This window comes from Hyla sarda, chromosome 4, assembly GCF_029499605.1.
Source record: "Hyla sarda isolate aHylSar1 chromosome 4, aHylSar1.hap1, whole genome shotgun sequence".
Classification (NCBI taxonomy): domain Eukaryota; kingdom Metazoa; phylum Chordata; class Amphibia; order Anura; family Hylidae; genus Hyla; species Hyla sarda.
The window spans coordinates 11,603,478-11,615,108 of record NC_079192.1 but is presented as its reverse complement, the minus strand read 5'-3'; the positions used below and the strand labels follow the sequence as shown (position 1 = coordinate 11,615,108).

General features: G+C 43.1%; 1 protein-coding gene across 1 annotated transcript in view; it reads right to left on the bottom strand.

Annotated features, from left to right (window-relative positions):
• Nucleotides 1–745: 745 nt before the first annotated feature.
• Nucleotides 746–11,631, bottom strand: part of CLDN15 (claudin 15) — an 82,923-nt gene continuing 72,037 nt past the window's right edge. Inside the window, exons 2-5 of the mRNA XM_056570019.1 lie at nucleotides 6,511–6,675; nucleotides 3,979–4,060; nucleotides 3,035–3,142; nucleotides 746–1,512 (exon numbers count right to left, since the gene is read on the bottom strand). Of these exons, the coding sequence (XP_056425994.1) occupies nucleotides 1,386–1,512; nucleotides 3,035–3,142; nucleotides 3,979–4,060; nucleotides 6,511–6,675 (482 nt within the window). The 3' untranslated portion in view covers nucleotides 746–1,385. The remainder of the gene's footprint in view (nucleotides 1,513–3,034; nucleotides 3,143–3,978; nucleotides 4,061–6,510; nucleotides 6,676–11,631) is intronic.

The window sequence follows — 11,631 nt, the reverse complement described above, 5'->3', positions numbered from 1 at the left end:
AAATGTTATAAAAATGTTATAAAAGTAATAGTAAAAACTAGGCAGAAATGAGCTTTTACTCATTTTTGCACCTACTATAAATCATGTTATAAAATCTTTCCTCATTTTTGTACCTACTATCATTTTTATAACATTTTTATAACATTTTATAAGATTTTGATACCAAAATTATTATAACATGATTTATAGTAGATACAAAAATAAGTAAAAATGTTATAAAAATGTTATTAAAAAAATTATTGTAGGTACAAAAAAATGAGTAAAAACTATTTTTGTACCTACTATAAATTTTTGTACCTACTATAAATCATGTTATAAAATTTTTACTCATTTTTGTATCTACTATAAATCATGTTATAAAATGTTTCCCTTTTTTTGTACCTACTATCATTTTTATAACATTTTATAAAAGTTTTTATAGCAAAATCTATTATAACATGATTTATAGTAGGTACAAAAATGAGTAAAAATTTTATAACATGATTTATAGTAGGTACAAAAATTTATAGTAGGTACTATTATTTTTATAAAATTTTTATAATTAATTTTTGTTATAAAAATTTTATAGAATGTTACAAAAACGTTAAAAAACATAATTTAAAATGATAGTCGGTACAAAACTCATTTCTTCCTAGTTTTTACTCATTTTTGTACCTATTATAATTTTTATAACATTTTTATAACATTTTATACATTTTTTATAACAAAATTTATTATAACATGATTTATAGTAGGTACAAAAATGAGTGAAAACTAGGCAGAAATTTTTTGTACCTACTATTATTTTTATAACATTTTTAGAATGAATTATGTTATAAAAATGTTATAAAACATGATTTAAAATTATAGTATTTACAAAAATCAGTAAAAACAAATTTTTTTCAAAACTAATTTTCAAAACTAATTTTAAATCATGTTATAATACATTTTGGACTTTAAAAAAATAATAATTTTATTTTGGGAGTTGAATTTTTCCAAATTTTTTTCTACGAACCCGTTCCCGCCAAGTATGCGGCCTGAATGGTCTTTCCGTGTTTCCTGATCATCATAACTTTCCTCGGATATCATCCTATCGGTGGCGGTGAGCTGGTTTTCCCTTTCTAGCAATGAAGAATGACGTTGGTCTCCTTGAGTCGGGGGGGTTTTCGTTGTAGGCTTCGGAGAACGTTGCGGCGACAGGTCGTATCTCACTTTCTGGCCCAAATAAATCAACGCGTTTCAGGAATGTTGAAGAAAAAAAGCAGCAATTGCGTAATGGTACGACGACTAAAAATGCAGGTGGACCGTGGCTCAAGAGAGTCCGATTTTTCCATGGATGGTGAAGAGAAGTCCCGTCCTTTCATTAAACTATCAAACGCGCCTTTCAGAGTCCATAGTCTTTAGACCTATACGTATGCGTTCTTCCCGTATTTGGAGATACTGTTACTGGATTCGTATCGAGGAAGGGCAGCTTGAGGGGCGGCCTTAGCTGAGGACTGGGCAATTGCTGGACGGTAGTTATAGTTGTATGTCCTGCAGGAACATATTACAAGAGTCAAACAATACTGTAATGAAACACCATGCCAATAACGTGCACCCAAATTGTGGGTTGCGTAAACATATATTTGTGTATTGGGGTACATATTGGGGTACATCTTATTCGTCTAGCTGTACAGAGGCTCCTGAGACAAGGAGTTCATTCTTATCTTCATGGTTAAAGGGGTACTCCGGTGGAAAACGTTTTTTTTTTTTTTTTATCAACTGGTGCCAGAAAGTTAAACAGATTTGTAAGTTGCTTCTATTTAAAAATCTTAACCCTTCCAGTACTTATCAGCTGCTGTATGCACCAGAGGAAGTTCTTTTCTTTTTGAATTTCCTTTCTGTCTGACCACAGTGCTCTCTGCTGACACCTCTGTCCATTTTAGGAACTGTCCAGAGCAGTAAATGTTTGTTATGGGGATTTTCTCCTACTCTGGATAGTTCTCAAAATGGACAGAGGTGTCAGCAGAGAGCACTGTGCTCGCGATGTCAGCAGAGAGCTCTGTGTTCCAAAAAGAAAATAATTTCTCCTGTAGTATTCAGCAGCTAATAAGTACTGGAAGGATTAAGATTTTTTTTAATAGAAGTAATTTACAAATCTGTTTAACTTTCTGGCACCAGTTGATTAAAAAAAAAGGTTTTCCATCGGAGTACCCCTTTAAAGGGGTACTCCGGTGCTCCAGCGTTCTGAACATTTTGTTCAGAATGCTTGGAGCAGGAGGCAGTGATCTTGACGTTATGACAACAACCCCCCACCTTCTAGCTGCGGAGTTCCCCTTGAAATCACCTGGTACCAGTAAGTTAAGCAGATTAGTAAGTTACTTCTATTTAAAAAAATCTTAACCCTTCCAGTACTTAACTGCTGCTGTATGCTCCAAAGAAAGTTCTTTTCTTTTTGAATTTCCTTTCTGTCTAAGCACAGTGCTCTCTGCTGACACCTCTGTCCATTTTAGGAGCTGTCCAAAGTAATAGCAAATCCCCATAGCAAACCTCTCCTGCTCCGGACAGTTCCTAAAATGGACAGAGGTGTCAGCAGAGAGCACTGTGGTCAGACAGAAAGGAAATTCAAAAAGAAAAGAATTTCCTGTGCAACATACAGCAGCTGATAAGTACTGGAAGGCTTAAGGTTTTTTAAATAGAAGTAATTTACAAATCTGTTTAACTTTCTGTTACCAGGTGATTAAAGCTGCTCAGCGTTTGGAACAGACTGTTCCGAACGCTGGAGCCGGCGCCGTGAGCTCGTAAAGTCATAGCCCCGCCTCCTCATGATGTCATGCCCCTCCACCTCAATGCAAGTCTATGGGAGGGGGCGTGCATTGAGGGGGGAGACTTGCATTGAGGGGGCGGGGCGTGATGCCATGAGGGGGCGGGGCTATGGCATCACAAGTTTCCGGCGCCGGCTCCAGTGTTCGGAACAGTTTGTTCCAAACGCTGTACAGCGGAGAACCTCTTTCAACCTCTACATTTTTATGGCTTGTTGGCGGACTGATTGCGAAAACCACCACCTGGTACTTACTTATTAGCTTTGGCCACTTGCTTGTATGAACAACACATGAGTCCTCCTCCAACAACATCCAGAAGGGCACCTGACCATCCGAGGTAAAGAGCCGGCCCAATCTCATATCTGTTGGGAAAGAGCAAATATCTCAGCTGCAAGTCTGAACTTAGTCCGGGTTCACACCACCTTTTTGCAGTACAGTTCCCTTATCAGGTTTTTGGATGAAAAACGGATTCCTCAAAACCGGACTAAACTGTATCAAAACGTGTGTACAAATTTTAAACGGCATACGTTTAAAAAACGTCCATGGTTTGAAAAATGATGTTCGGTTGCATCCGTTTTTTAAGAAAAATAAAGTATACGTTTTTAACTTTTCATTCTATTATGAATAAAGTTTCACTTGTTTGATTGAAATGACAAGAAAAACAAAAACTGTGTAAAGTCAAAAACCGTAAGGTGAAAACTGGATGGAACCGGACGCACATACGGTTCTGTACAGTTCCCATTGACTCCCATGTTAAAAAAAAACGCATACTGTTTCCATACGGTTTTTCATCCGGACCAAAAACCATGGTAGGATACGGTTTTGGGTACGGGAAAAAAACAGACAAAACCTTACAGGATGCAAAACGGACAAAACCGGATGCATCGTTTGTCATACGGTTTTCTATGGAGAGTCAATGCATACGGTTTTCAATACATTTCCGTGCGGTATTCAAATTGAAAACGTATACGGGAACTGCATTGCAAAAACGTGATGGGAACCCGGCCTTATTCTGGTCACTTATTCTGTCATATGAAGTTCAAGACTACCCAAAACAATGGCGGGTTGACCATGTCTCTACAAACACCATAACAACTGGGAACCAATTCCACCATGAAGACCCTGGTGGAGATGTTCGGCGTTCTTTGAGAGTTGCACTGGTATTGGGACAGTGGCATGATGGGTAATGAGTACTTACTTGGTTCCGGGGTACAAGGGGTTGAAGAAGTCTTTGGTGATGTTGAAGGCATACCAGGAGACCGAGATCCCGGCACAGATACCTGGAGGAAGAAAATGAGATGATCAATGAAAAATAATTAAAGTCTATGGAAATCAATGAGGATGAGAAGGTTCTAGGCAGGAGAAGAGTCTATGAAAGCTAAAAAGCCATGATTGGACAAGAAATGATAATAATAAATGAGATAATCTTCTTTAAAAACATATTATTGTCTTGTATTAAAGGGGTTATCCGCTGGAAAACATTTTTTGTTTAACCCCTTAAGGACCAGGGGTTTTTCCGTTTTTGCACTCTAATTTTTTTCTCCTTACCTTTAAAAAATCATAACTCTTTCAATTTTGCACCTAAAGACCCATATGATGGCTTATTTTTTGTGCCACCAATTCTACTTTGTAATGACATCAGTCATTTTACCCAAAAATCTATGGCGAAATGGTAAAAAAAAATCATTGTGAGACAAAATTGGAAAAAAAACGCCATTTTGTAACTTTTGGGGGCTTCCGTTTCTACGTAGTACATTCTTCGGTAAAAATGACACCTTATCATTATTCTGTAGGTCCATACGGTATAAAATGTATACGTTTAAAATTGTCATCTTCTGACCCCTATAACTTTTTTTATTTTTCCGCATATGGGTCAGTATGAGGGCTCATTTCTTGCGCCGTGATCTGAAGTTTTTAGCGGTACCATTTTTGCATTGATCGGACTTACTGATTGCTTTTTATTCATTTTTTCCTGAAATAAAAAGTGACCAAAAATACACTATTTTTGCGCATACGCCATTGATCGTGCGGTTTAATTAATGATTTTTATAATTCGGACATTTCCGCACGCGGCGATACCATATATGTTTATTTTTATTTACACTGTTTTTTTTAAATGGGAAAAGGGGGGGTGATTCAAACTTTTATTAGGGGAGGAGTTAAATGATCTTTATTCACTTTTTTTTCACTTTTTTTTGCAGTGTTATAGCTCCCATAGGGACCTATAACACTGCACACACTGATCATTGTTATCCCATAGGGACCTATAACACTGCACACACTGATCTTTTACATTGATCATTGTTATCCCATAGGGACCTATAACACTGCACACACTGATCTTTTACATTGATCAGTGGTTTCTCATAGGAAACCATTGATCAATGATTCTGCCGCTTGACTGCTCATGCCTGGATCTCAGACACTGAGCAGTCATTCGGCGATCGGACACCAGAAGGCAAGGTAGGAGACCCTCCTCGTGTCCTACAGCTGTTCGGGATGCCACGATTTTGCCGCGGACATACCGAACAGCCCCCTGAGCCAACCGGCAGTGATTTACTTTCACTTTAGACGCGGCGTTCAACTTTGAACGCCGCATCTAAAAGGTTAATAGCTCGCGGCATCGCGATCATTGCCCTGCGTTATAGAAAGGGAAAGGACTCAGGACGTACCGGTACGTCCTTGATCCTTAAGAGGTTAAATCAACTGGTGCCAGAAAGTTAAACAGATTTGTAAATGACTTCTATTTAAAAATCTTAATCCTTCCAGTACTTATCAGCTGCTGTATACTACAGAGGAAGTTAAGTAGTTATTTTCTTTCTGATCACAGTGCTCTCTACTGACACCTCTGTCCATGTCAGGAACTGTCCAGAGCAGGAGCAAATCCCATTAGCAAACCTATCCTGCTCTGGACAGTTCCTGACATGGACAGAGGTGTCATCAGAGCTCATCAGCTGATAAGTACTGGAAGGATTAAAGATTTTTAAATAAAAGTAATTTACAAATCTGTTTAACTTTCTGGCACCAGTTGATTTAAAATAAAAATAATAATAATAATAATAATGTTTTCCAGCAGAGTACCCCTTTAACCTAGAGGTTCAGGTTTAATTCAGTGCTAACTGCCTGCACAAACCATGAAAGGAAGCAGGGACTCCAGTCAAGGGCAGAAGTCCCCGCTCCTGTACAGTACACTAAATGTAGCAAGTGGCACCTGTGTTTCTCTACTGCATTGCCCTCTAGTGTACAGGAGCAGGGACCAAATTAATCTGAAACAAAACACAAAAAGTTTTGGATTCTGCTTTCCCCCAATTTTTTTACATTTTTTATTCAGACCGAATCCGTCTCGTGCCTTATTAATTCCCCTATCTTAACCCTTCCTCTGGATTTTAAAGGGGGTACTCCGCCCCTAGACATCTTATCCCCTATACAAAGGAACCCCAATCTCCCTGCTGCACCTGCCGTTTGTTTAGAGCGTCGGGTACTCGTGATGTCACAGCCGCTCCCCTGCTCGTGATGTCACGGCTAAGCCTCCTCAATGCAAGTCTATGGGAAGGGGCGTGACTGCCGCCACGCCCCTTCCCATAGACTTGCATTGAGGGGGCGTGACCGTGAGGTCACGAGTGGGCGTGACCGTGAGGTCACTTTGGATAAGGGATAAGATGTCTAGGGGCGGAGTACCCCTTTAAGGATTTAGGGTAAATTTAATACACGGAGGCCCATCCTATCTCACCTGCGAATACCGAGATCCCTCCAGACGCTGTGGCAAGCTTGCCCTTCAGTGCGACGTTACCTTCTGCGACCTTGGTGCACTGGAGCCCGATCATCCCCAACAAGCACGCAAAAAAACCGAAGACCAACGCTGCGATCATCAGAGCCCTGGAGGCCTGCAGGTATCCTGCGAAGACAAGAAGAATGCCCTTTAGGGATCCCACCGGCAATAACATACAGGGGTATATCCCATTATTACGGTAAGGGCCTCAGATATACATTATACAGACCCCTCAGCTGTCATCACGTGTGATCTGTCAAGTGGCAAGAGAATACAGAAGAACAAGAAAAGGAGACCCCCACCTTACTGTACGAAGGATGACGTCATTCTCAGCGGACTATGCCAGGATCTGTACACTAGATATGTGCAATTAGTTTCGTCACGAATGCATATTCATACGAATTTTACCGAATTTGTATGTTCGAATCGATCCGAATATATGAAATTCATTTTTTGAATATTTCCCCAAAAAAAAAAAAAAAAACAATAATCCGAACAATCCACTGCTGAAAGCTGAACATGAACTAACGAATGCATTTGTTAAATGTGTATCGGCAGTAATGAATTCATTGAATTTATTTCATTGGTCCTTTTTTTTTACAAGAGGATCCTTAAAGGGGTATTCCGCCCCTAGACATCTTATCCCCTATCCAAAGGATAGGGGATAAGATGTCAGATTGCCGCGGTCCCGCTGCTGGGGACCCCCGGGATCCCCGCTGCGGCACCGCGCTATCATTACAGCACAGAGCGAGTTCGCTCTGTGCGTAATGATGGGCGATACGGGGGACGGAGTAGCGTGACAGCATGGCTCCGCCCCTCGTGACGTCACGGCCCGCCCCTTTCAATACAAGTCTATGGGAGGGGATCGTGGCGGTCATCACGCCCCCTCCCATAGACTTGCATTAAGGGGACGGGTCGTGATGTCACGAGGGGATAAGGGGATAAGATGTCTAGGGGCGGAATACCCCTTTAAAGGGGTACTACCGTGGAAAACTTTTTTTTTTGTAATCAACTGGTGCCAGAAAGTTAAAAAGATTTGTAAATTACTTCTATAAAAAAAAATCTGTACTTTTTAGGGGCTAAATATTACTGAGGAAATGTTTATCTTTTTGGATTTCTCTTATGTCACGACCAGAGTGCTCTCTGCTGACATCATGACCACAGTGCTCTCTGCTGACCTCTGCTGTCCATTTTAAGAACTGTCCAAAGCAGGAGAAAATCCCCATAGCAAACATATGCTGCTCTGGACAGTTCCTAAAATGGACAGCAGAGGTCAGCAGAGAGCACTGTGGTCGTGACATAAGAGAAATCCAAAAAGAAAAACATTTCCTCTGTACTATACAGCCCCTAAAAAGTACTGGAAGGATTAAGATTTTTTTTTAATAGAAGTGATTTACAAATCTGTTTAACTTCCTGGCACCAGTTGATTAAAAAAAAATATATAAGTTTTCCACGGTTTGGAAAGTTTGTTGCAAAGGTCTGGCCTATCTGCTTATTCCCTTACGTCCTAACCAGTAGCACAGATGGGGGTATTCCACCCCCCGTGAACTGGTAGGACAGATGGAAGTTTTATTGAACCTAATTAAACAATCAGTAAAGACACACCCACAACCCCCTGTATAAGTAAGAGGGTCATCCTCTGCCTCATTGTGTTTTTTTCTGTCCTCCCGGACAGTGGGACAGATGGTGACCCCCTTACTCCTGTAGGAGGGGGGGGAGTTTCTTACTTGCAGTTCTGGGCTTAGTTTGCGCCCATCTGCTTCTTCCTCGGAGCCGCGACTCCAATCGCCGCCCCAGCCGGAAGTGCGTCAGCGGCGTCTGACGTCACTTCCTGTTTCTCTCTTCGCTCCCGGCTCGTTTTTTTGCGCCGTTTTTGCCAATAATGCGGCGAAACCGAGCGAGGAGCCTCTTCCATAACCCTCTAACTAATAGGGTTCCTTTTCCTCCTGTTTTTTGTAAGACAGGATTTCTTTTTTCTGTAACTCCGCCTTGTGGGCGGAGTCTTGTTTTGGCGCCAGCCAGGAGGATATTTAAACTCCCCCTAGGCTGCCATTCAGCCTCCTAGAGCGCAGAGCTGTTGGTACTTCCACAGTCCTGTCTTTTTGAGTCTAGTAGTGCATCCTTGCGGATACTACTGTTTCCCTATCTCTATCTCTTACCTGGTCTCTTGCTGAGAACTTTGGGTATTTTAATTATATTTTAGCTAGCCGCAATTTTTTCTTGCCGCTACATTATCTAATCACTCCTCTCATATTTACCTAGATATGTCGACCGAGGGCTCAGGGGATCGTGAAGGCTTGGCAAAAAGATCCGCCAAGCGCAAGCACCTCTCTTGCCATGACTGCAATACTCCCCTGGAGGATAATTATGAATTTTCCAGGTGTCCTCCTTGTAGGGCTAAGTCTCTACCTTCCCATCAGACTGAACCTACAGTCCAAGATATGTATGTGTGGGTCTCCTCTAACATGTCGGCTATGCAAGCCTCTATTGAGGAGCTGAAACACGTTGTCTCTCAGAAACGCGCCAGACCTTCTTCACCTCCCAGAATGGAGATGTCTGTGGATCAGGAGAGAGAAGATTCCAAGTCCTCCTCTTCGGATGAGGAGGTCACTGCATCTTATTTTTTTCCGCTGGAAAAGACCCAGCGTCTTCTGAGATCCATCCGGTCGGGGGACCAGGATGTTGATCCCGGGGAAGCCTCTACCTCCGCCTCTAAGGGACCTAGGGTCTTTAAAGCGGATGATACCCTTCTGTCCGTGCTTAGAACGGAATGGAAAAAAACAGAAAAGGGTCCGGTCTTAACTAAAAGATTTAAGACCATGTTTCCTATACAGGAATCTCAGCTTTCTTCCTGGGGCCCTGTCCCTAAGGTTGACATGGCAGTTGCCAAACTGTCCAAGAGGACAGTGGTCCCTGCTGAGGATGGGTCTTCCTTGCAGGATCCAATGGATCGGAAGGCTGACTGTGCCATGAGGCGCTCCTACTCCACTGCTTCTGCGTCTGCATCAGTGGCGATAGCTTGCTCTGAGGTAGCAAACTTTTTGAAGACCCGTCTTTCTAACATCCAGTCGGATTTGGACCAGGGGGTTCCTAGAGATAAAATTCTTTCATCCTTCAAGACGTCCAATCTGGCCGTTGATTTTTTGTGCGATGCTTCCACCCAGCATCTTAAATTGGCCTCCAAGTCTATGGCCCTGGCTTCCGCTGGACGACGTCCTCTATGGTTAAAACCTTGGAAGGTTGACAACTCTTCCAAGAACACCTTATGTGCTATGCCTTACGAACCCGGCATTCTTTTCGGAGCTGAGCTGGACCGCATTATGGAGGGACTTTCTGACAAGAAAGGCAAGTCCCTTCCTTATTCCTCCTTTCGTGGTCGAGGCCGGCGTTCTGGGGGTGGATCAGCCCCCCAGCCTAAGCCTCAGAGAGAATGGGGTAATCAACGCCGGGGCGGAAAACGCTCCCGTGGCCCCAAAGACAACAGAAAGCTCTGACTGCGGGCTTCTACGAAGTTCTGGGTTCCTTGCCGAGGTGACCTTTCCAGTTTCCCATCCTGCCCCCCAGATTCCAGTTGGTGGTCGTCTTCACCACTTTTCAAGCGCCTGGTCCCTCCACATTCAGGATCCTTGGGTCCTGAGATTAATCTCGGATGGTTATTCGATAGACCTCGAATCAATTCCCCCATCCAATTATGTGGAGACAAGAGTTTTTTCACCAATCAAACAGGGGGCGCTAGAAACCTACATTCTGGAATACATCCAGAAGAATGCCTTAGAGGAAGTTCCTCTTTCAGAGCGGGGGTCAGGAATTTATTCTCCAGTCTTCCTAGTTCCCAAGGTAACAGGAGACTGGCGGATGATTATAGATCTGAGATATCTCAATCAGTATGTGAAGCACAAACGCTTTCGTATGGAAACTATTCAATCTGTGGTCAACCTCATCTCGCCAGGGGATTACCTGGCTACTCTGGATCTAAAGGAAGCTTACCTTCATATTCCTATTCATCCGGTATCCAGAAAGTATCTAAGGATCGCAGTTCAGGTAGGGGGAGTTCTAAAACACCTCCAGTTTGTAGCCCTCCCGTTTGGAATTTCTTCGGCCCCACACACATTTACCAAAGTGGTGGTAGCGGTAGTCGCTGCTCTAAGGCTCCAGGGGCTCAGCATCGTTCCCTACCTAGACGATTGGCTCCTCAGAGCTCCTTCTTCTGCGATCCTGTCCCAACATCTGCAACTAGCAGTATCCTTCCTTCACCAGTTAGGGTGGATAGTCAATTGGGCCAAATCCAATTTCCTCCCAACTACCTCAATGAGGTTTCTCGGCTTCATAGTCGACTCAATCTCCATGACACTCTACCTCTCTCCCGAGAGGAAATCTCGGGTGCAGGAATCGGCCCTTTTTCTCTCTGTACCCCGGAGAGTTTCCATTCGCACTCTCATGCGGATGTTGGGACTTATGTCCGCTACCGTGGATGCGGTTCCTTGGGCTCTTTGGCATCTACGCCCTCTTCAATCAGAGGTGCTCGCCACTTGGAATCTCAGGCCCTCGGGCCTAAACAAGTGCCACTCCCTGTCTTATCGAGTCAGGTCCTCTCTCAGATGGTGGTCTCACCTCGAGGACGGCAAGTCAATGATCCAACCCCCTTGGATCATACTTACTACCGACGCGTCCCTTGTAGGTTGGGGAGCGCATCTCTTGGATCTGTTAGTGCGGGGATCTTGGTCTCCTCAGGAGAGAGGGTTAACCTCCAATCTCCTCGAGATTCGAGCCATCAGATTAGCACTCCTCCACTTTGCTTCTCTTCTTCAAGGGAAAGCAGTAAAGATCCAATCCGACAGCATGACGGCTGTATTGTACATCAACAAGCAGGGAGGCACTCGATCACAAAGCCTCCTCAGAGAGGTGGGTCTGATCTTGGATTGGGCAGAGAGGAACCTAACCCACCTGTCGGCAGTTCACATTCGGGGATCTCTCAATGTGATCGCCGACCGCCTGAGCAGAGGACTTTCAACTGGAGAATGGTCTCTCCATCCAGAGATGTTCAAACAAATAATACTCAGGTGGGGTATGCCAGAAATAGAT